General features: G+C 36.4%; 3 protein-coding genes across 8 annotated transcripts in view; 1 reads left to right on the top strand and 2 right to left on the bottom strand.

Annotated features, from left to right (window-relative positions):
* The first annotated feature begins 591 nt into the window (after positions 1-591).
* LOC106087093 (prisilkin-39) lies at positions 592-2980 on the top strand. The gene is made up of 3 exons (XM_013252001.2): positions 592-678; positions 1482-1842; positions 2589-2980. The coding sequence occupies exons 1-3, from the start codon at positions 667-669 to the stop codon at positions 2849-2851; spliced, it is 636 nt and encodes a 211-aa protein (XP_013107455.1). The 5' UTR covers positions 592-666; the 3' UTR covers positions 2852-2980.
* A 3899-nt stretch (positions 2981-6879) lies between these two features.
* LOC106087091 (V-type proton ATPase subunit e) lies at positions 6880-7232 on the bottom strand. Its single transcript, XM_013251998.2, has one exon. The coding sequence runs from the start codon at positions 7137-7139 to the stop codon at positions 6882-6884; it is 258 nt and encodes an 85-aa protein (XP_013107452.1). The 5' UTR covers positions 7140-7232; the 3' UTR covers positions 6880-6881.
* A 2908-nt stretch (positions 7233-10140) lies between these two features.
* The window catches only part of LOC106087095 (inositol-trisphosphate 3-kinase A), an 89249-nt gene continuing 74330 nt past the window's right edge, over positions 10141-25059 (bottom strand). For all 6 annotated transcript variants that reach the window (XM_059368125.1, XM_059368120.1, XM_059368121.1 and 3 more), the window contains 4 exons: positions 13884-14133; positions 11686-11954; positions 11514-11624; positions 10141-11191 (listed from right to left, as the gene is read on the bottom strand). In XM_059368125.1, the coding sequence (XP_059224108.1) occupies positions 10637-11191; positions 11514-11624; positions 11686-11954; positions 13884-14133 (1185 nt within the window). In that variant the 3' untranslated portion in view covers positions 10141-10636. The remainder of the gene's footprint in view (positions 11192-11513; positions 11625-11685; positions 11955-13883; positions 14134-25059) is intronic.

The raw sequence follows: 25059 nt of genomic DNA on the forward strand, positions 1-25059 counted from the left end.
ATGACGCCTAGAATTTTACAACAAATTTTGTTTGAATTTAGTTGCATTTCACCTACTTGTTTCTTTTATGTTTGTTGTCGCTTGAGTAACCCAATATGTAATAATTTTTAATGTTAATTATTTAAATGGCTTCATTTAGTTACTACACTCATGTTTGATCTGCTCAAATTCGCTAACAAAATACTTAGATACGTTTTAATTTAGTTTGATTCATAATTTAGACATTACAACCAAACATCACCACAGATGGCTCTCACCTGTCAAGATGCTATAGCTAATATTCAATGTTTCTATTATAGCTATAGCTCCCACAACACCATTGAGTATAGTCATTGTTCAATGTTCTGTCTGTCCCCCCATCCAGCTACAGGTAAATCTGTCACACAGTTAAATCTTTCAATTGCAAGTATGAGTCGCTTTTGTGAGTAGCCGCTGCCCGCCGTAAGCTCATCGAACAATGATTCTTGGTGTTTGGGCTGCTGGCATACAGCGATATTGAGTTTTCGAAAAAAAAAAACTGAAAGAAAAGATGACCGACTGACTATCCCAGTATAAAAGCTAAAAACTCTCAAGAGTTAAGCATTAGTAGCAGCTTAGTAGTTTTAGAGTTAATAGTTAAGTGCTCTAAACGGATTTACGATAACGAAATTTTCATATAAAGCCAACATGAAGTGTTTTGTAAGTGTGCGAAAAAAAAGAAAACAGTAAATAATCCTGAAGAACAAAGGATTAGCATAAATACCCTAGTGGATTAAAGGGTGGTTAAGGGCCGTTTTACCAGCCGTCGGTTATATTGTATGGTGTTGATAAGGATCATTTCCTTCATTTAACCATTAACAAAACAAAAACAGTTAAATTGAGCTTATATAATTTTTGGACAACAATTTGGAGTATTATATAAAACGAATACTTGACAACGACTTCTCATTTATAAAGAAAATATTTTTTCTTATTCAACTGATCAATTATAACCCAAGATTGTGAAAATGCTCCTTTGATATGTTCTTTAACATACCGTTATAATCGGCATAATATATTATAACGGGATATTGAAGGACTGGTCAAGGGCCGTTTTCTCACTCTTGGCTTAAAATTGATCGGCTGCATAAGAAATTAATTTTTCTTCACAATAAATGAAAAATTAAGGTAATCAAGTCACGGTCTATATCAAGGCACTAAATAATAGTCAACATTTTAAAAAAGTGATCCCTAATAACACGACAAAATCATATGAAAATCCAGTCAGTTTTCAATGTATTTGCATATGAAAGATCGTAACACTCCCAATAAAATCCTCTTAGGGCCGTTTTCTCAATATCGTATTATAATAGAATACATCTAGCAATGCTTTTAGTCGCATATTTTTTTTTTATAAAAATGGTCTTTTGCCCATTTTGTGTGTGTTTCAAGTAGTGGCTACATTTCAACAAACGACGTTAAGAAAATAACCCTTAATAATGTAAATTATTTTTCTACCCTAGGCCATTTGCATTGTCATCTTCTGCTACCTTGCATCATCAGCAAGGGCTGCTAATGATTTGGTTGCAGCAGCTTCGGAGAACTCTGTACAATCCCAGGATCAACTGCAAGGATCCGCCAGCAGTTTGAGTCCTTTGACTGAGAAACATCAAGAGAAACGTTACGTAGGTGGTTATGGCGGTTATGGAGGTTATGGCACCGGCTTGGACACCCTAGGCGGTTATGGCGGTTATTCAGGCGCTGCTTCCCCCTATGCTGGTTATGGAGGTTATAGCGGCTATGGAGGTTATGGAGGTTATGGCAACTATGGAGGTTATGGTGGATATTCTGGCTATGGAGGTTATAATTCAAGATTGGGCATAGGTGAGTAACCATAAATAACAAGCATTTTGGAATTTAAGGAATATTTTGAAAAAATTTATCTTTAGAAATAAAATTTTGACAAAATTTTCTACAGTATTAAAATTGTGACAAAATTTTCTATAGTAATAAAATTGTGACAAAATTTTCTAACGAAATAGATTTGTGACAATATTTTCTGTAGAAATAAATTTGTGACAAAATTTTCTATAGAAATAAATTTTTGACAAAAGTTTCTATAGAAATAAAATTTTGACAAAATTTTCTATAGAAATAAAATTTTGAAATTTCTATAGAAATAAAATTTAAAAAAAAAATTTTAAAGAGAAACATATTTTGAAAAATTATAAAAATATTTCTCAGAAAAAAAAAAATATTTTTTTAAGAATTTTTTTTTGAAAATTGTTTTTAGTTTGGTTTAAGAAAATTCAATTTTGGAAAAGTAAAATTTTAACAAAATTTTTCCTAAGGTTTTTTTGTTAATTTTTTGTGGAAATAAAATTTTGGAAAATAGCGGCGGGAACAAATTTACCAATGGTCTTTTAAAAGCCACATATAGATTTATAAGACAGCTATGTATATTTAAATTTTAATCGACATTAAACTTGTACATTCCCCAAGGTACTTTACTTCAATATAAAATTAAATTTTGTGAATTTGAAATTTCAAGCGGTTAGCTTGAAGACCGTTTCTAATTTCAATTTTTCCCCACATTTTAATTATTTCTTGCTTTTCACTCTTCTTTTCAGATGGCTATGCTGGCTATCCCGGCTACAATGGCTATTCCGGTTATCCATATTCCAGCTACGGCAGCTATAATCGCGCATATCCCTATGGCCGTGGTGGTTATTATGGTGGCTATAACAGTTATCCTTCTAGCTACTATTCAGGTGGTTATGGCAACAGCATTGTTGGCGGTGGTTTGGGAGCACTTGGAACTGCTGGTTATGTACCTCCTGTGGGTGGTGCTGGCTATCAGTATGGCCCCGGCATTACCGGATCTGTGTACTAATGTATTTGTGTGTGGGAGGAAAAAGCAGTTTGAGCTTTTTCAAATTTTTTATTTTCAATTTTAGAACAAATTGTAAATTCGCTTTTTTTACAAAAACAATTATTAAATTATGATTTTTATTTGGAATAAGCGAAATGTTTTTATTGTTGGGCCATTAAGGTAAGTATATAAGAAGACAAAATAACCTCAAGTTTCAAAGATATCAGTACACTTTTTATTTACGATTAATCTGCGACCTATCAGATACTAAATAAACTACACGCTTCATTTTTAATTAAAAACAAGTAAGAGCGTGCTAAGTTCGGCCGGGCCGAATCCTCTATACCCTCCACCATGGATCGCATGGTGGACCGATTTGGCTCATTTACAATCCCAGCCGACCTATAAAAAGTATTTGTGCAAAATTTCAAGAGGGTAGCATTACTCCTTCAAAAGTCAGCGTGCTTTCGCCAGACAGACCGATGGACGGATGACTAGTTCAACTTAAAATGTCACGACGATCAAGAATATATATACTTTAGGGGTCCTAGACGCATATTTCGAGGTGTTATAAACAGAATGACGAAATTGGTATATCCCCATCCTATGGTGGGGGTATAAAAAGATAAATCAAAATCGACCATATATTTCCTTGTTAAATGTCCACATTTTGAAGCCCATAGGTTTAAAACTTTTCCAAGCTTAGGCTTACTTTGGCATCACTGCATATAGGAGTACGATTTGGTAAAGCTGGTACCCATGAGTACACATGTCTCAAGAAAAATTCTTTGCTTTTACACATTATTAATAATAGTTTCACTATTACCTTGCCTTTATTATATTCCGATTAACGATGGAACAACGTTTTCATTTATAAGACCAACCGCGCCGGATTTGCGGTAGCCCCTACAGAAAAACCAATTCTACACATTTTCTGTAGTTTAGGCCTCTATGCTGCAATCGTGACATTCATTTCATGTCTCAAGTCATACGCCTTTTTTGTATGGCTTGCAAAGAATATTTTCTAACGATTACCCACTAAACATTGGCCAACGTAGATGGATAGTAATGGGCACACTAACACATGGGTACACTATTTCACTTTTGCACATTGATGTGTGTGCGTACACATCAATGTGGAAAAGTGTGTGTGTATTGCCTATAGATTTTTCAGCTGAACCACCTCACAAAATTTTTCCCAAAGTTAGTGCAATCAGATGAATATCGCTTAAAATTTAAGATCGTTATACTATTGTCCCTACATCATTCACCCTGATTGAGAAACATTTTTTTTCTAGAAGCTGTAAGGGCCTCAAAAAGAAATTTAAGGAAAACTTACCGTGTGCGTGCCTCCTTTGTCATTTGGGTGAAATTTCACTTAATGCACCAATTTCAGTGAAGAGTGGTTTGTATTGTTAAAATGAGAACACAAAACGTTTACTTTTGTTTAGTTTAACATGACTGAATTGTCCAACTTTTATTTGTTTACTTTTATCTAATTAAATTAACGATGATGATCCTTCGTACACAACGTTGCACTGAGTGAGAATATAATGAAAATATCTCATAATAATTATCGATAAATTGGGTTGTGCAATTCACAATATGTTGATTATTGACTATTTTGAATAGTTCATATAGGATTTGTTTATTGCATATAACGGGCGATATGACGAGTTTATGATAGGCAACTTCTAATTTGCAGTTGAGTTGTAGCTCATAATCGACCCTTATTTGTCCACCATAAGAATTGATAATACGTCAAAGAAACAGGACAAGGATAATGCCGAAGACCTGGTGTCTAATACTATCTTTTTAATAAACTCTAATATTCTAAGTGAATCATAGATTGAGATAGAAGAAGAAGCTCATAAGAATTAGAATTATCCCCTCCTCGTACTAGCGACTAGTGATGCCAACAATTTACCAGCAAAAAGCGTAACTAAAATTGTAAAAAGCATAAAAAAGTGTAAAATTTTGTGTAAAAAAGCACTAACTTAAGTTTTGGAAATTTTTGCTAATTTTAACGAAAAGTATTTGCTATCGTAGCTTGGAGTAGGTAAAGAAAAAAACACAAAATCACAATAAGTGAGCGAATTGCCGCTAAATAATGGAGCGTCCTCATTGAATGTTTTCGTTTTGACCGTCCAGCTTTGATTTGGTTGATCCATCAGATCGTCGAAATTCAAATACTGGGTAGACCCTTAGAAAACATGTTCAGTTGGCATTTTTCTGTCGTAAATGTTGGCGACATTAGTTATGTATTCAGCCATTTAAGACTTTTCTACGGAGAGGTGTCGTTAAGCTGCGCTTTGTTCGGAAAAAATTCAAATTTACAAAAAGGATAAAAAGCACTAACTAGAAATGGAAAAGGCGTCCTCTTAGTGCCTTATTTTTCGTTTGGCACTAGGTGGTAACTTTTCGGGTTTTTGGTAAACTAAAAAGCACCAAATTTAGTGCGAATCGAGTACCATCGATATTTTCCCAGCTCTAGTTTGAACTTCACCTATTCAATACTAAACGCACGTCAATATGAATTTAAGTTATCGGCTATTATTGGTATTATTGTGAATTAAGGTGTTATTGTGAATTAACGATTTACAGGATCGGATCATGTTATATTTCAAAATAAAAGTAAACAAACAAGTTGATCAGTAAAGTCGTGTCTTGTTTTTATGGCACAAATGAATTGGAAATGCATGAAATTTTTGTTTTTGCCAACTACAGCATAATAATAGATTTTGAATTGCGAACGAGGTTGTTTTTGTTGTAGCCACATATTTGCATATGGAGGTACTGATCCTCATCAAGTTCCAAAGATGAGCAAGTCGTTACGATCCATAGGAACGATTGGCGGGGCAACGTTAAGATCATTGATTATTTAAAGAAGCCAATAACTCACTTTGGAGTAACACAGGCACTACGTATTTAAGAAAGAGCCATTACGCCCGGCCTCTCACTGAGACTCTCCACACCGCTGAATTGTTCGCAACAGCGGCAACTGCAGCACCCGACAGCTCCTAGCTGAGCTTCTCATGATGACACCTATTGGTGCTCAGAGTTCCAACCCGTATGGTGCTCATAGTCATCCCGTACTGGAATGATCCTCTAATGTCTGTCGTCCTTTTGATTGTTACTCAAAGACGAATTTGTCATACGATATTTGCAAAGGGACAAATAATGTTAACATTTCAAGATAAAGATGTCCCCCTCCGACTCAGCCGGAAACTTCTTTATACGCATAGTTATTTCAAAAACTGCCTTCTAATCGAAGCATAAATATAGTAAAGTTCTGATCGTCCTCTTGGATCTTTTCAAAATTTCGTGTTTAAAAAAAGATCAATTGACATTCAACCCAGGATCACTCCCTGCCAAGGACTGCTCCCCCCCAGCACAACTGCGGCTACAACTTAAAGATTATGTCAATGTTTCTTGTCATTTACAGGGAAAGTCTGCATCCTTATCTTTTGATAGAACGATGCAAGATTTTTTGTCAGTTAAACTCAAGTTTTATGGTGTTTTATAATTTTTATTAAGTATACCGATTTAATTTTATAAATTCACAATAACACATAATGAGATTAGATTCTTTGGGAGATTATTAATATTCTTTGCTAAGTATTTGTTTATGCATATTCATAACTCGATACTTATTAACGAGAACAATTGAACTAAATTGTTAAGTGAAATCAGAAAAAATGGGCGTTTGTTGTGTTAAGGTTGCAATTGTTGCCATAGAAAACATATCATCACTGCAGGAAACCATACAAATAGCCTGTGAATACGAAATCAATAAGTAGGGGCGAAGGAATGTCAGGAGGTACAAAATAATTCTAATAAATAATTTTTGAGACGTACACTTAATATTTGCATAGAGAATCTGAAAATAATACATACATTTGCAACAAAACCCTATAGATACTAGTGACTATACATAATTTTCTTGTAATTAACTCTTTCGTAAGTAATTTGGTTAGTGAGTGTTGTTATATTGTACATAATTTCCTTGCTGCTGCCTGGCTAAACTTGAAAAAGCCTCTTGTCCTTGGTTTTAGCCTTCCTTCAGGGTATTGCCCCATTCTCTGGCAATCATGAAAATGGCATGTTGATTTAGTTTGGGTCCTATTAAAGGATTCATTTGGGCCATGTAACAGCATAGCCAAAATAGCCAACACGTCGCTCCAGTCAACATTAAAGTGCAACGTATGAGATTTTGATGGGGTCCTTTAGGTGTCATCATTGGCAGACCAATACCCACGCTGGCCCAGATGGCGGTGAAGAAGAGAATAGGAAAAAATGATGCTCCCATTATGTATTTTTAAGCTTTTTCAATTTTATTCAATCACCAATTTTTTTTGTTAATATACACACACTAGGAATTTAAGTCGAAGTCGACTTTTACTGACTAAAAAAAGTCAAAGTCGACTTTTACTGAATAAAAAAGTCGAAGTCGACTTTTACTGAATAAAAAAACTTGAATAATGAATAATCGACTCAAGAACATGATGACACAGCTGTTATTTTTTTTCATCTTTCAAACGTATTCTATTTGATCGGATATTCAAGACATAAACAACAAAACAGTATTGTAATGATGAAAATACAAATATAAAACACATTTGAAAAAAATAATGTAAAACAAAGTTTAAACCCTGTTTACACTGCTCTTTAAATTTGGATTTTATGGCTATTATTAAATCACAGTGTTTATCAAATCATCTGTTAATTAAATCAGCTGATGAGAGCCCTAAACCTGGATTTAATATGCAGTGTAAACGGGGTATAATTTCTAAAACCACTTTGGCGATTAAATTTAAGACATTTGCCAATCAACGTAGTTTCGTCAGGCACAAATGGGTAAAAACCGTGTAATTACCCAACTTACCGGGTAAATACCTTTTAGGTATTTACCCATCGCCCATTTCTAGTGATGTCTAACGTAACGCAAATGACGTATGTATGAATGTAAGATAATTTAATAGTGATTGTACGATAAATCGATACATTGTAAATTGCTGCACCTTAATTAATCCGCGCAGGGATGATAATTATCATATGTACAACTTTTGTATATGTGGTTGATTTAAGCTACCATGCACCCCAATCATTTTTAACAGTATTGCCACCCTCTTTATATACTTTAAATTTAATCATATGGCTGATTTAAACAATATTACTCAAATTACTAGATAAAATAATATTTAAAGAAAATATGCACTCTTCTATGGTCGCTTAGTCCAGACAAAGTAGTCTTTCTACGCTTATGGGTGCCTGGAATGTTATCGGCCTTTTGTATGAGCAATTTGTGTTGTAGCAGTATGTTGTATATAAGATAAAGACAAACGCAAAACCGCAATAGAGACCTAAAGTCGCAACGACTAGAAGGTTGCCCCGCCAGCCTTCCAGGCTCCCAGGAATGACTCGGGATCGATAGACTATGGAAAGCCCTGGTCACAATCTTCCTCACGGAGCCATCGGCCAGTGATGCATTGACAATTCTGCACTTGATCCATATTCAACAGAAGAGGGGGGACCAATTCGACTTTGTTACAAACCCCAAAAGTTCAAGAGTTTCGGAACTAAACTCCTTCCAAATTCCGTCATCTGTCAGGACACTCCCGAATGTCGTCGGGTCCTTTAGGGGAGTTTTGGGGTTGGGCCGCCCCAATTGGTAATTAGACTCAAATTTTAATACCATATATACCCATATTGTCCCAATCGGACCACTATTAAATTTGGGTAGACGTACGGGGAGGGTCCGCTCCTCTTCCGATATTAAAAAATTAAATAGCCTATGTTTACAGACCAACCGGCAATTGTTTCAAGTGCTGCCACTACGGTTTTTGCCATTTTCCTCATTATCGCCATTGCCATTTTCCAACGTTTTATACCCGCCACCATAGGATGGGGGTATACTAATTTCGTCATTCTGTTTGTAACACCTCGAAATATGCGTCTAAGACCCCATAAAGTATATATATTCTTGATTGTCATGACATCTTGAGTCGATCTAGCCATGTCCTTCTGTCTGTCGAAAGCATGCTTACTTTCGAAGGAGTAAAAAAGCTAAGCGCTTGAAATTTTGCACAAATATTTTTATTCGTGTAGGTCGGTTGGGAGTTTAAACGAGCCAAATCGGTCCATGTTTTGATATAGCTGCCATATAAACCGATCTTGGGTCTTGACTTCTTGAGCCTCTAGAGGGTGCAATTCTCGTCCGATTTCATTGAAATTTTGCACGTATTGTTTTGATATCACTTCCAACAACTGTGCTTAATATGGTTCAATTCGGTTCATAACCTGATATAGCTGCCATATAAACCGATCGTGGGTCTAGGCTTCCTGAGCCACTAGAGGGCGCAATTCTCATCCGATTTGGCTGAAATTTAGCTTGAGGTATTTTGTTATGATTTCCAACAAGTGTGCTTAGTATGGCGCAAATCGGTACATAACCTGATATAGCTGCCATATGTATCGATCTGGGATCTTGACTTCTTAAAACTCTAGAGGGCGCAGTTATTATCCAATTTGGCTGAAATTTTGTGCAACTTACATGTGAAATATGGGCTGAATCGATCTATAGCTTGATACAGCTCCCATATTAACCGATCTTCCGTGTTGCTTTTGGAGTCCTTACAAGGCGCAATTCTTTTCCGAATGGACTGGAATATTATACAATGTTTAGCATTCAATTCATTTATGGTCCGAATCGAACTATTACTTGATATAGCTCCAATAGCATAACAGCTCTTTCCATAATTCTTTGTTTGCTTAGAAAGAGATACCGCGCAAAGAACTCGACAATTGCCATCCATGGCGGAGGTTAGTTAAGATTTGGCCGGCCGAAGTTTGACAGCATTCCGCCTGAAAAGCTGAACAGAGTACTCAGCTTAAGCCTACACTGGTAATTTATCCAGAAATTTGTTGTCCTGGATAGATGTAATTTTCATACAAATTTTATTGCACTACACTCTATAGAACTAAAATAAAACACAGCTGTTGTTTACTGACATTTGTTAACATTCACAATAGACAGATTTTGGCATTCTTAATGAAGTTCATGGGGCCTATCCACTTTATGTTTTAGCAAATGACTATTAATAATCAAATAAAATGTTTTAATTGATATTTTATATTATTTTATTTTTATTATTTGCCATAAAATTAAAATATGTAATTTTTTATAGTATTAAATAATTTATTAGTAGAATTTTTATAATGATTATCAAAGATTTTTTTAATAATTAAGAACTCATTTGATTTTAATCCAAAAGAAAAATCTTAATCTTAGATAAACGTCATATTAATAAAATTTAAATAAATCTGAAAAAAATGCTGGTATAATTTATTATTTAAAAATAATTATTAAATTTATATATTAATATTAATTGCATATTATGGAACACAACTATGTATTTCGCTATCTACTATTTACTTGAAACAAGGGATTATGTGGTGAGTAGCTATGATTTGTTTAAAAAAAGAAGAAATTTCTTTTTAAACAGCATTAAAAATATTGCTAAGTAATTTTAAAGATATTATTATAATTATTATTACTGCTATTATTATTATGGTAATGTAATAGTATTAAAAAAATAAATTATTACATTTCAGTCTTCAAGAAGTGCTTAGAATTGTTTTAAGATAAATGTATGTATGTATGTTTGTATGTATATAAATAGGTTATATGCATATCTGGGCTCTAGATTTCTGCTTTCAGGTGTATTAAGAGTCAAAAAAAAACATAGCTAAACTACAGCTAAACTGCAAGAAAAAAACAGTTACAAGTTTTCGTCGGGATTTCAGTTAATTATTTTCCTCTTGCCTACTATTGTCATCAGTTGATTTTTCATCTTGCTGTTCTAAAGAATCGCCTTGCTCTTGTTTTGTTGCTGTTAATTTATTTGTATTATCATCACAACGCTGTGCTTTTTCAGTTTCGGCTTTGACTTCCGTTGTCTCTTTATCTTCTTTAGCACTTTCTTCCATATTCGTTTCACTAATGGAACGTTTTGGCGATATTGATGCCGACGAAGAGGCCGAGGAAGGTGACAACGAATTCGAATTGGATGTCTCTGAGGTGGTGTTTATCTCCATTTCCAGTTCCGAATAGATGTCTATGAGATTATTAATGCCTATCAAATAGCCATCCTCATGATTGCCCACCTTCCAGGTGCTGCTGTGATTGATGAAATGATTTTCGGGCAAATGTACGGTTTTTGCAAAGTCTATAAGCCAAACATTGGCCTGTTTGCGATCATGGACAAAGAGTAGGGAGCTGCCAATGACCTCATGACTGCGAAAGAAGTCGGAGCATTCCAAGGTGGCACGGATAGCACGTAAACGTTGTAGATAGCGGGCCTGAAAGAAAAATGGGAAGGGGAAAAGGTCAATAAATATGCTTCTTATAGGGGCTTAAAAATATGGAGCTATCTTGAGGTTATTTGTTTTGGGTTCTGGAAGTCATAGCTGTACTGAATATACCGAATTGTACAAAAAATTAGTTCACCATGAGATTCTCTTGATGGTGAACTGAGGCTCGCTTTAGTCTTGAACCGATGGACAGACGGACAACGAAAGATGGATTTAAATGTCCAGAGGTATTACAATCGTATGGATTACATTTGAATACCCCTGTGTGGTGGTGGTGGTGGGTGGACAAAATTGCTCAACTCAAACTTACCATAGCATGTGGAAACCCACTGATGAATTCACGAAAAGCTGATTTTATTTGCTCACGAGATTTTGTTGTTTTAAAATCTTTAGTGCTGGTGCCATCACTTTTCTTGATACCCTGTAAATGAAGGGAAGAAAAAATTTTAGAATTATTTACAAAAACGACCACAAAAACTCACTTCTATGCGAAATCCCAAGGTGGCCGTACTAGAGATGGTCTCTCTCCATACCATATAGCGTGGTTTTGTCACACCCTTGGCCTTGTGCTCATCTTCGCTGGGTGCATTAGGATCGATCTGTATCATTTTCTCATACATATCCTTGCGTAATTTAGGTTTCTCCTTGGCCTTGGATAGCTCCTCTTCGAGGTAAGTGCGCACTCCAATCTTGCAATCCATGACACAGGGTTGATAGAAGTCACTGAGTAGATCTTGCAACTGAAGATAAACTGTGGTAGAGAGAGAGTGAGAAAGAAGAGATTAAGAAATTAAGTTAAAAGAAAGCCTGAAGATTGATAGAAAATTTTGGATGTAATCATGAACGAAAAGGAGACTATATCAAAAAAGAGCGTATGAGTCAATGGTGCCGAGTCAAGAGTTTGAGTAGTTTTTTTACAATACAAAAAGTTAAAATGCCAAAAAACTGTTATATTGGTGAAATTTTATACTGTTAAATTGTAATATTGTTGGGAACAATTAGAATTTTATATAAACAAATAATTGAGTTAACTGTTATAAAATTGCTAACGAGACGCTGTATTTTATTCCTTCAAAAAATTTCATTAATAACCATAAAGATATTTGTTCATGATTTTATAACAGTTTCCGTATAACTATATTAACTGTTATAAAATAAACAAACCATTTCCAATTTAAATTTTCTCTTATGTTTAAAATAAATACGAAAATATATTAATGATAGTATAACAGTTTCCGAATAATTGCCTTTGTGTCTGACAGTATAACAGTTTCCAGATAATTCCATTAACTGAAATAAACCACCTACTATTTAGAGTTTCTCTTATTGGTATTTTGAATGCCAAATTTTTTAAATACCTGACATTAAACAGTGTCCGTATGATTTCTATAACTGTTATAAAATAACTTAACTTTATCTTTAATCCTTTACAAAAAAAGAGATCGTTGCTCTTCTAGAAAAATATATATAAATGTATAACAGTTTCTGGATAATTGTTATAATATAACTAATTGTTATAATATAATTGAAATTATATAATTAGCTTTTATAAGACCAAAGAAACCATAAAAATAATTTTTTGTATGACAGCCAAAAATTTTTGGATAATTTTTGTAACCATTTTTTTTCTCATAATAAGAATATTCTCTTATATTGGATGAATCGAAAATTTATTAATGAATAAAAGTATACAAGGAATTTTCGTTTTACATATACAAAAATTAATTTGAGTATGACAGTATAACAGTTTCCATAAACTGTTATAAAACCAAAAAAAGCATGCTCGATAAGAATTTTCCTTAAAATTAAGAAGAATGTATTAATGTATAACAAAAATAAATATGAGTATGACAGTATAACAGTTTACATAAACTGCTATAAATCCCAAAAAACTATGCTCAGTAAGAATTTTCCTTAAAGTTTAGAAGAATGTATGAATGTAAAACAAAAATAAATCTGAGTATAACAGTTAACATAAACTGTTATAAAACCCAAAAAAACTATGCTCAGTAAGAATTTTCCTTAAAATTAAGAAGAATGTATTAATGTATAACAAAAATAGATCTGAGTACAACAGTATAACAGTTTACATTAATTGTTATAAAACCCAAAAAAGAATGTATTAATGTATAGCAAATATAAATTTGAGTATGACAGTATAACAGTTTATATAAACTGTTGTGAAACTAAAAAAAAACATGCTCAGTAAGAATTTTCCTCAAAATTACGAAGAATTTAATAATGTAAAACAAAAATAAATTTGTATATGACAGTATAACAGTTTACATAAACTGTTATAAAACCAAAAAAACCATGCTCAGTAAGAATTAACCTTAGAATTAAGAATAATATATTAATATATAACAGTATAACAGTTTACGGATAATTGCCTTAACTGCTATAATCTGGCTTAAATGAAATTAAAAAAATATATATATTTATGTATGACAGTAAAACAGTTTGTAGACAATTGCATGAACTTTCATAAAACCAAACAAATATTTTAGAGTCAAAATAAGTCAAATAGTTAAAAAAAACAAAAATAAAAACACACGGGTTCATAACAGTATAACAGTTTCCGGTTAATTGCATTAACTTTTCTAAAATGGCTCTAAATCGAATTTACCTTTACATTAGATCGTTTCGTAACTAAATTACTAAGGTTTACGAATTTACTTACGTTCTCCATCCTCACTGGTCACCTGGCCTTTGTACTCCGGCACATATGGCCTCAAGACATCTTTCATTAGTATATGAAAGCAATCCTCCTCCTTTGGACATAATTTCTTAAGCACAGTACCCTGTTCGGTACCAGCTTTGAAATTTCCCTGATGGCCGGCCAATTGGACCCAGGGATAACGTTGTTTCTTGTACGTTTGGAAGAAAGGCGTCCATTGTACAATGTTGCGTATCTTGCGCCAACCAGAAGGCTGAAATAAGAAATTATGAAAAAATTTAAAAATAAATAATTTTATTTTTATAAAAAAATGTTAAAGAACATTTGACATAAACTGTAATAAAATTCAGGGTCTAAAAAATCTCTTCCAATTTTCTAACCTGTCTACGACATTTTTTAAATACACCCTCCTTGAAAACCAAATCTTTGCAATATCTTGATTTTGCAATCGATGGCAATTAACTCTTCTGGGATATGAAGCAACTCCCATGTGTCACAAAATTCTTCTTTGCCATAAAGTATTAGTGCGCAACTCAATATGACTTGAATGTCATCGGCAATTGGAAACAACAAAAAGCCACTGCACTGCTACGACTTGCCTGCATCCAATGTGAATCCAACAAGTGCTGGATGCCAGCACGTGCTGTACAACTATCATACGCTAATCAACATTGGATTATTGGCCCGCAACATGAGTGCAGAGCCAGTATGGCTTTGCCTTAAGAGTAGACGCAAAAAACGCAATCTTTGCCGCTAAGTGATCAGCGGCAGGCCAAGTGATTGGAGATGTTTGAGTGGGGCACCTCCACCAAACAACCAACACCAAACAACGACAACTAACTAAATTTGTCAAATTAAACTAAATTTGTAAATGGCAACCGTATGTTGCACTTGCAGCAGCAAATGTAACTGAGACCAATTGGACCAAGGAAAAAACTAGAACTACCAACAAACGCCACCATCACCATCTCCATCTTGACCATGTAAATGATATTCTCTATGCGAAACACGTTCCAAGAAAACTGTTAACAAAAATTTACTTCGTTTAATTGCCGCTGAAAGGCTATAATGGCATTAGCAAGAGTTGCGCCTGCGCAACTTCATCTGCTTGCAACCAAAGCTTGACCATTGCAAAAAAAAAAAAACCAAAATCAACATATTTTGGTATTATTTTACAGGCCGCCAATAGCGAATTTGGCCAAAACATGGCTTGACATTTATACCACACCATAGCAAGGGGTGCTGCTTAATGTTCAACATGGTGTCATTTCATATAAAAACACCTGTAAGCGTTTTGAACGCGAGAATGAGGCGGGTGTGGGAAAGGGGGTACTATACTTGTAGACATTCAATGCGTGATTGGAGGATGATAAACCTCCCAACTAAAAGTTGAAAGACGCTGATAGCGTTTGATTCAAATTGAAATGAGAATGGTTGGGATGTGAGATAAAGCGGTTTGATAAAGATGACATTTCCAAAACACACATCAGAGATAAGAATGCCATAAGATAATTCATAGTTGAACACCATTCTAAATATTTGAAGCTGATCTTACAAAATGTACTGAACGGCTGCTTTTGATGAAGGTAGCACATTTAAACTATTTAATATAACAATATACAGTGTAGCTGACATGAAGTGTTACCAATGCAAACGACGAATTTTTTTTTTATCTGGAGCCTTCTTGGTCAACGATCAAAATGCTTGCGTGCTGACGGCTCCAAAGCCGCTTCCAAAATGTTTTTCCAAAAATAAGATCCATTTACTTTGACGCCAGTCTCGATGAAAACGATTGGAAAGCGGTGATTGTTGGTCATAGCTGCCCATGCCACCACTTGAAATGGTAAAATTATAAATTCCCAAAGCAAAAAGTACTAAAACTAAACTTTCCCCAAGGAAAATGTACTAAAACTAACCTTTCCCAAAGGAAAGAGTACTAAAACTACCAATTCCTAAAGAAAATGGTGCTAAAACTTCCCTTTCCCAAAGGAAAAATTATCCTTTACCAACAGAATGTGTACTAAAACCACCCTTTCTCAAAGGAAATAGTATTAAAACTAGCCTTTCCCAAAGGGAAGGGTACTAAAACTATCTTGGCCTAAAGAAAAGGGTACTAAACCAACCTTTGCCTAAAGGAAAGGGTACTAAAACTACCCTTTCCCAAAGTAAAGAGTACTAGAACTACCCTTCTTCAATAGAACGGGTACTAAAATTACCCTTTTCAAAGTAAAAGGTACTAAAACTACCAAATCCAAAAGGAAATGGTACTAAAACTACCCTTTCCCAGGAGGAAAAACTTTCCATTAGAATGTGTACTAAAACTACCCTTTCCCAAAGGAACTGGTACTAAAACTAGCCTTTCCCAAAGGGAAGGGTACTAAAATTACCCTGGCCTAAAGGAAAGGGTACTAAAACTATCACTTCCTAAAGAAATGGGTACTAAAACTGTCCTTTCCCAAAGGAAAAACTATCCTTTACCTAAAGAATGTGTGCTAAAACTAACCCTTCCCAAAGGAAATGGTACTAAAACTAGCATTTACCAAAGGGAAGGGTACAAAACTACCTTGGCCTAAAAGAAATGGTACTATAACTAACCTTTACCAAAGGAAAGGGTACTATAACTACCCTTTACCAAAGGAAAGGGTACAAAACTACCCTTTCCCAAAGGAAAAACTATACTTTACCTAAAGAATGTGTGCTAAAACTAAGGAAAATGGTACTAAAACTAACATTTACCAAAGGAAAGGGTACAAAACTACTTTTCCCCAAAGGAAAGGGTACAAAAACTACCCTTTACCAAAGGAGAGGGTACTAAAACTAGCCTTTCCCAAAGGAAAGGGCAATAAAAATTGGATTTCCCAAAGGAAAGGGTACTAAAGCTACCCTCTCCCAAAGCCAAAGGTACTAAAAATACCTTTCCCAAAGTAAAAGGTACTAAAACTACCCTCTTCCAAAAGAAAGGGCACAAAATCTACTCTTTACCAAAGGAGAGGGTACTAAACTTAGCCCTTCCCAAAGGAAAGAGTAATAAAAAATGGCTTTACCAAAGTAATGTGTACTGAAACTAAAACTACTCTTCACCAAAGAAAAGTGAAACTTAAACTGCCCTTTCCCAAAGGAAAGAGTATTAAAACTACTAAAACTTTTCAAAAGGAAAGGGTACTAAAACTACCTTTTCCCGAAGGAAAGAGTACTAAAACTTCCCTTTAGAAAGAAAGGGTACAAAAACTACCCTTTATAAAAAGAGTAGTCCCAAAGGCAAGGGTAATAAAAATTGGCTTTCCCAAAGTAAAGTTTAATAATACTACCATTCCTTAAGGAAAGAGTACTAAAACTACCATATTCCAAAGGAAGCTGTTCTAAAAGTACCCTTTCCCAAAGGAAAGAGTATTAAATCTAAATTTTCCAATAGGAAAGGGTACTAAAACTACCTTTTCCCAAAGTAAAATGTACTAAAACTACCATTCCTAAAGAAAAAAACTACTAAAAATCTTAAAGGAAAGGGTACTAAAACTACACTTTCCTGAAAGAGAGGGTACTAAAACAAGAGTTTCTTAAGTAATGTGCACTAAAACTTCCATTCCTAAAGGAAAGGGTACCAAAACTATTCTTTCCCAAAGGAAGGTGTACTAAAACTACCCTTTCCAAAGGAAAAAGTACTAAAACTACCCTTTCCCATAGGAAATGTACTAAAACTACCCTTTCCAAAGGAAAGAGTAATGAAACTACCTTTTCCAAAAGGAAAGGGTACTAAAAATACCCTTTTCCAAAAGGAAAGGATACTAAAATTACCTTTTTCCAAAGGAAATGGTACTAAAATTACCCTTTCCGAAAGAAAAAGGTACTAAAACTACCCTTTCCCAACGGAAGCTACCTTTTCCCAGAGAAAAGACTACTGAAACTACTATTCCTCAAAGAAAAAGGTACTGAAAGCTTTGGTCTTAAGCCCATAACCGTTTTCGATGAAATTTACAACAGTGAGTTGTATCATGCCCCCCCAATGTCCGAACCGAATATGGTCCAGATTGAACCATATTTCGATATGGCTTTCATATTGATCGATCTGGCGATTTTGGATGTTAAGCCTATGTTAGCCATATTTATTAATCAATTTTGCTGAAATTTAGAACAGTGTGTTAGACTAAACCTCCCGTTGATTGTACCGTTGTTGGTCCATATCGGACCAGATTTAGATATAGTTGCAATATATACCGATATGACGACTTGGGGTCTTAAGCCGATAAAAAGCGCATTTATTATCCAATTTCGTTGAAATTTGGAACAGTGAGTTGGATTGGGTCATACGTTACCCGAAACGAGTATGGCCAATATCAGACCTTATTTAGATATAGCTGCCATATAGACCGATCTGCCGATTTCAAGTCTGAAGCACACATGGAACTTGAAACAGTGAGTTGCGCTAGGCCAATGGATAACGGGATATATTGGGTTGCCCAAAAAGTAATTGCGGATTTTTCATACAGTCGGCGTTGACAAATTTTTTCACAGCTTGTGACTCTGTAATTGCATTCTTTCTTCGGTCAGTTATCAGCTGTTACTTTTAGCTTGCTTTAGAAAAAAAGTGTAAAAAAAGTATATTTGATTAAAGTTCATTCTAAGTTTTATTAAAAATGCATTTACTTTCTTTTAAAAAATCCGCAATTACTTTTTGGGCAACCAATATTTCGATATAGCTGGCATATCTATAGTTCAGCTCGACCGTTTTTACTTGTTTTGGTGTAGGGTCATATGCTTTTTAGAACTTGGGCTTTACCATGAGCTCGTTTTTCAATATATATTGCATCCTTTCACGGGATATTTACAGTATTGCAACGATTTTGTTAAATTTGAGCCGTCTACACTCGCCGAATCAATTCAGGTATTCATATTTTTTTTTTGGGCCACCACCAGACGTCTGACTGCCTTTGTGTGTGTCTTCTGCCTGTCTTTCGGTTTGTCTTTCGTTCTGTCATTATTTCTGTCTGTCCTTCTGCTTGTCCTTCGTTTTGTCGTTCTGTCTGTCTATCCGTCTGTCTGTCTATCTGTCTCCCCGTCTGTCGGTGCATGACTGTCCGTCCGTCTGCCTGTCTTTCTGTATGTCTCTCTGTCTTTCTAACTATCTGTGTTCTTCTTGTCCTTCTTTCTGTCTGTATATCCGTCTGTCTGTCCATCTGTCTATTCGTTTGTCTTTCCGTCTGTCAGTCTGCATGGCTGTCCGTCCCTCTGCCTGTCTCTCGGTCTTTCTAACAATCTGTCTTTCAGCGATCTTTTCCTGGTCAGCCCGTAAGCCGCGACCTAGAAAAAACTGATAGACTTTCCCATGGTTCTAAGTAACTCTTTGCATCATTGCCGAAGATCGAGATTGGTATTCTGCTCTCCTCCTTGCGCCAGGAGGAGCAAGTGCCGCGGTACCCTGTACCTTCTCAGTCATCCTCCTAAAGTCACAGTTACCTAAAGCACTATGAGACAGTAGACATCCATAGTTGAGAATCGGTTTAACTAGTGCTACGTCTCCGGCTTCAGCCTTGAACTCCTTCCTATCGAGTTGCTACAGGAGTAGAGTTCCCCTTTGACCCTATCTTCGACGTTTCTTCTCCACTTGTGTCTGTCTGTCTGCGCAAATCATACTTGGCACAGATGTTTAAGGTCATAGGAGAAGTTGTCGTGCAAAATTCTAGAGCGTCAATGAGAGGTTCATATGAGAGCTATATTAGGTTATAAACGGATTCGGATCATACTTAGCACAAATGTTTAAGGTCATAGGAGAAGTCGTCGCGTAAAATGTTATCCAAATCCGAAAAGAATTGGGCAATCTAGAGACTCAAAAATTCAAATCGGATAAAAATTGCGCCATCTATACGCTCAAACAGATGTTGGAGGTCATGAGACAAGCCGTCGTGCAGAATTTGCCCTATACCAGCTGAAGAAGTCAAGATACGAGATCGGTTTATATGGGAGCTATATCAGGTTATGAACCGATTTGAGAGCCATACTTGGCGCAGTTGTTGATGGTCAAAAACCAATACACTTCATGCAAAATTTCAGGCATATCGGATAAGAATTGCGCCGTCTATCGGCTCAAGAAGCCAAGATCCGAAATCGGTTTATATGCCAGCTAAACCAAAACATGGACCGATTTGGCCCATTTATGATCGCAAGTGACCTGCTCTTTCTTCCTTTTGAAGTATTTATGCAAAATTTCAAGCACCTAGCTTTACTCCTTCGAAATTTTGCGTGGTTTGGACAGAGAGACGGACGGACGGACGGACATAGCTAAATGACTAAGAAAGTTAAAATGATCAATAATATATATAATCTGTTGGGTCTCAGATCAATATTTCGACGAAATTAGTATATCCACCAACCTATGGTGGAGGGTATAAAAATCCTAGACAAATGCAATCCACTCATGTCTAGGGTTCAATAAAACAAGTAACATTTATGCTCTTTTTATACCCATTACTATAGGATGCGGGTATACCAAGTGGCTGGTATTCCGATTGTAACACATCGAAATATTGATATGCGCCCCATAAAGTATATATATTCTGGATCGTCTCGACATTTTGAGTCGATCTAGCCATGTCCATCCGCCCTTCTGTCGAAATCACGATTGCGGTCGAACTTGAAATTTTACACAGATATTTTTTGTTGATGTAGGTCGTTGGGGATTGCAAATGGGCCTTATCGGTTCAGATTTGGATATAGCCGCCTTATAAACCGATCCGCCGATTTGATTTCTAGAGCCCCTAGAAGCCTCAATTTTCATCCGATTTGGCTAAAATTTGGAATCCGAATCAGTTTATAAACATATATAGCCCCCATATAAACAGATCCCCAGATTTGACTTCTTGTGAATTATGTTGTGTTATGACTTTCAACATCCATGACATGTATGATCCGCATCGATCTATAAACAGAGGGGGCTAGCCCCCATATAAATTTGGCTAAGATTTGAAAAAAAGACTTGAGTTATGACTTCCAACATGCATGTCAAGTATGATCCGAATCGATCTATAAACGGATATAGCCCTCATATAAACAGATCCCCGGATTTGATTTCTTGAACCCCTTGAAGCCTTAATTTTCATCCGATTTGGCTAAAATTAGAAACAAAGACTTACGTCATGACTTTCAATATCCATGCCAAGTATGATCCGAAACGGTCTATAAACAGATATAGCCCCCATATAAAGCGGTCCCCGGAATTTAATTTCTTGAACCCCTTGAAGCCTCAAGGGGCTAAAATTTGGAATCCGAATCAGTTTATAAACCTATATAAGCAGATCCCCAGATTTGACTTCTTGAGAATTATGTTGTGTTATGACTTTCAACATCCATGACAAGTATGAACCGCATCGATCTATAAACAGATATAGCCCCCAATTTAAATTTGGCTAAGATTTGAAAAAAAAAAACTTGAGTTACGACTTCCAACATGCATGCCAAGTATGATCCGAATCGATCTATAAGCAGATATAGGCCCCATATAAACCGATCCCCGGATTTGATTTTTTGATCCCCTTGAAGCCTCAATTTTCATCCGATTTGGTTAAAATTTGGAACAAAGACTTAAGTCATGACCTTCAATATCCATGCCAAGTATGATCCGAATCGGTCCATAAACAGTTATAGCCCCCATATAAAGCGATCCCCGGATTTAACTCCGTCAGCCCTAAGAATCCTAAATTTTCACCGAATTTGGCTGAAATTTGGTCAAAAACCCTATCATACGACTTACAACATCAGTGCCAAGTTTTATCCGAATCGGTCAATGTGGTGATATAGGCCCGCCTAAGTACCGATAACCCGATATGACTTCTTAAGGCCAAAAATAATTCAAATACAAACTCTGTTAATAAGCGAACATTTTTAGCGGAATCCATGGTGGTGGGTATCGAAGATTCGCCCCGGCCGAACTTGGCAAGCTTTTACTTTGTGTCTGACCTTAGGCTCTCTCTAATGTATTTCAAACCATGTTCTCGAAATCAATTTGTCCAAACAATAAATTTTTTTTGCTAATGAGAGCCTTGTTTCAACTGTCCCAGTGATCAACATGCAAAATAAATTTCGAGGTGTGTTCCCATTGACAGTTTGTTTTGTAACCCATTGAGTTGCCAGCAGCTCAAGTATTGGTGTGGTAGTGCAACACTTTCCATAACATTATTGAGGGGAGTGTGCGACTTTGTATAATTTTACTACGATCTTCATCATCGACAGCAACATCATCATGGGCATGAACATTATCAGCATTGAAGGTGTAGGCTTCTAGTGTTCCCCCAGTTGCGGTTGATTCTGTGGTGCGGTAGTTGTCGCCATCGTTTGTTTTATATTTGAATTGACGTCAATGAATGCTTTGTGTTCACAAAGATTTTGTTGTTGTTGTGTGTTATCTTTTTTTTTTTTTTGTTCCCATTCTCAAGGCCCTGGATGGACTGCGCGGTGGGGCGGTGTGCCACAAAAAGCCGTGTTCCAGTATACACTGGGGTGTTGATATTGGTAAACAGCGCACATAGCTAAGGAATAAGGAAGCCAGCAGCAGCAGCAGCGGCCTTAGAAATTAGAAACGCAATAGAACAAATTTGGAAACTAGGCTATAAATTCTATTTTTTATTGAAAATAAAAAAAAACCATTGCCTTAGATGAACATCTGTAGAAAAACTGTTGCTGTTATTGCTGTTTGTGGAAATTTGTCCACATTCCATAAATAAATTTATTAATTCCGAGAACGAGCTTAAATGACCAATTGTGGGTCCAGGCGGCGCAAAGTCAATGGCCCTGAACTTTATTATTAATCAAGACTAATCAACACCAGAGCCGCCAACGCCACCCACGCTTTTAATACTTCTCTCTTGTCAAAGTTAAGCTTGCAAACAATTGAATGGTGTTAAGGTGGAGCGGGGGGCAAGGAATGGTTTTTATTTTCATGAAATCATCATCAATATGATCATCAGCCTCATGGAAATTCTCGCATCATCTATACGCTCAATTAGCACGCTTCACACGCCACACTGCAATTTGAACAATGACACTGCGATATCAACTAGGATTTCTTCAATTGGATGTAAACAATTAAGTTTTGTTTGTTTGTTTCTATGTTGTATTGTTCCAAAGGCAATTAGAAATCAAAAGTGCCATAAAACTTGTAGCCATCAGCATACCCTAATTGCCTATGGACGGAAGTTTTCTATTTTAAGTATAAAAAATTACTTTCTATGATGGGGTGATCTCAATAAGGAAATGAAATGAAAAATTAAGCTATAGGGACATAAATAGTGTAACACATTATTAAAGCCAAAATTGGGCAGAAAATAGTTCGAAAAGAAGAAATAAATCGTTCTGTTCAGAGAGTAAAATTAGGTGAGTCCGTTTTTCAATATAGCCTTTTGACCCTTCACTAGCCGAAGCATTTCAGGTTTTGTGTTTTTTTTTCTTGTATCATTATAGCAATTTGATGATGCGATATGCAAACATTTTGTTCACTTTGAGGTGTTTGAGTTCGCCAACTATAGCCGGTTGTTAATATCCAGATAAATAAAACGCAATCACACTATTACGCTTGAACTCACCAATCACTAATTACTTTTGTTATACCCAAACGATGGGGGGTATACAAATCTAGCAATTCCATTTGTGGTAGGTGCTCGTTTTCCCTCTACTTCTATGGACCTCGTTCGTGGGCTTTGATGAAGCTGTCTGGATGGACGAGGGCCAAACGGCAGTTTGGCAATTACTTTTCATCAGGAGGTGTAATATGGGTGTTGTTTCAAGGAACCTCTTTTGGATGGGGTGTAGCTGCTGCTCTCTCCGCAAGCCAAGTACTTGGTCGTGATATTTGACCAGAAACTCAACTGGAGAAGAAACGCCCAAGAAAGAATGAAAAAGGGACTCTATTCCTGTTGCAACTCCATAGGAGGGAGTTTAGGGCTTAAGCTTGGGTCGTTGCACAGGTTTTTCAGGGCGATTGTCCGCCCTATTCTCACCAGACATTCGGTGTGTTATAGGGCTCTGGACAACAGCGCCTTTTGCAGGATGATCTAGAAGATACAGGGTGCCGCAGTGGTTCATGATCTCTAAAACAAGGAGGAGTGCCCCGAGATAGGTGATCTATGTCATTCGCGATCTTCGGTCTTTGCACCTATATGGTGCGTGTGTAGCAAGGAAGATCGCCCTAAGACTGAGGAAGTTTTCCTGAAAATAGTACTCCGCCCTTCCCAGGATTCTTTGTATACCCAAATGGGTCCAAATTGAAAGGTTCACGGGAGCAGTAGAATCAGGGAATCTTATAAGTTTTTGAACAGGTGCAGCATACTTTAGGCGGAGGTGTTTGCAGTCCTGAAGGCACTAAAGGCGATGTGAAGGCGGCAGCGGCGGCTCTATCAAACTGTCACAATATATGTGAGCAGTCAGGCGATTTCCCAAAAATAGAATGATGGCTGGGGGGGACCCCGCCCTTAACAGAATTCTTTGTATACCCAGATGGGTCTAAATTTAAAGGGACACTGGAGCATATTTCAGGCCGAGGTCTTCGCAGTCCTGGATACGATGGCAATGCGGCAGTCGCGGCTCTATCAGACTGTCACGATATATGTAAGCAGTCAGGTGTTTTCCCGAAAATAGAACTGTGGGCTGGGGGTCTAAATTGGAAGGGAAACTGGAGAAGTAGAATCAGGGTATCGTATAGGATTTTGAACAGGTGCAGCATACTTCAAGTGGAGGTCTTTGTCACGATATATGTGAGCAGTCAGGAGTTTTTCCAAAATAGAACTGTTGCCTGGGGGGTCCCGCCCTCGCTAGGATTCTTTGTACACCCAGATGGTTCTAAATTGAAAGGGACACCGGAGCAGTAGGTTAATAGAATCTTATAGGCTTTTGAACAGGTGCAGCGTATTTCAGGTGGTGGTGTTTGCAGTCCTGAAGGCCCTCGAGACGATGTCAATGCGGCAGATCTATCAGACTGTCACGCTATATGCAAGCAGTCAGGCTTTTTCCCGAAAATAGAACTGTGGGCTGGGGGGTTCCGCCCTTGCTAGGATTCTTTGTATACCCAGATGGGTCTAAATTGGAAGGGATACTGGAAAAGTAGAATCAGGGAATCTTATAGGATTTTGAACAGGTGCAGCATACTTCAGGTGGAGGTCTTTGCAGTCCTGCGGCAGCGCCTACTCTATTAGACTGT

The sequence above is a fragment of the Stomoxys calcitrans genome, chromosome 4 (genome assembly GCF_963082655.1).
Source record: "Stomoxys calcitrans chromosome 4, idStoCalc2.1, whole genome shotgun sequence".
Classification (NCBI taxonomy): domain Eukaryota; kingdom Metazoa; phylum Arthropoda; class Insecta; order Diptera; family Muscidae; genus Stomoxys; species Stomoxys calcitrans.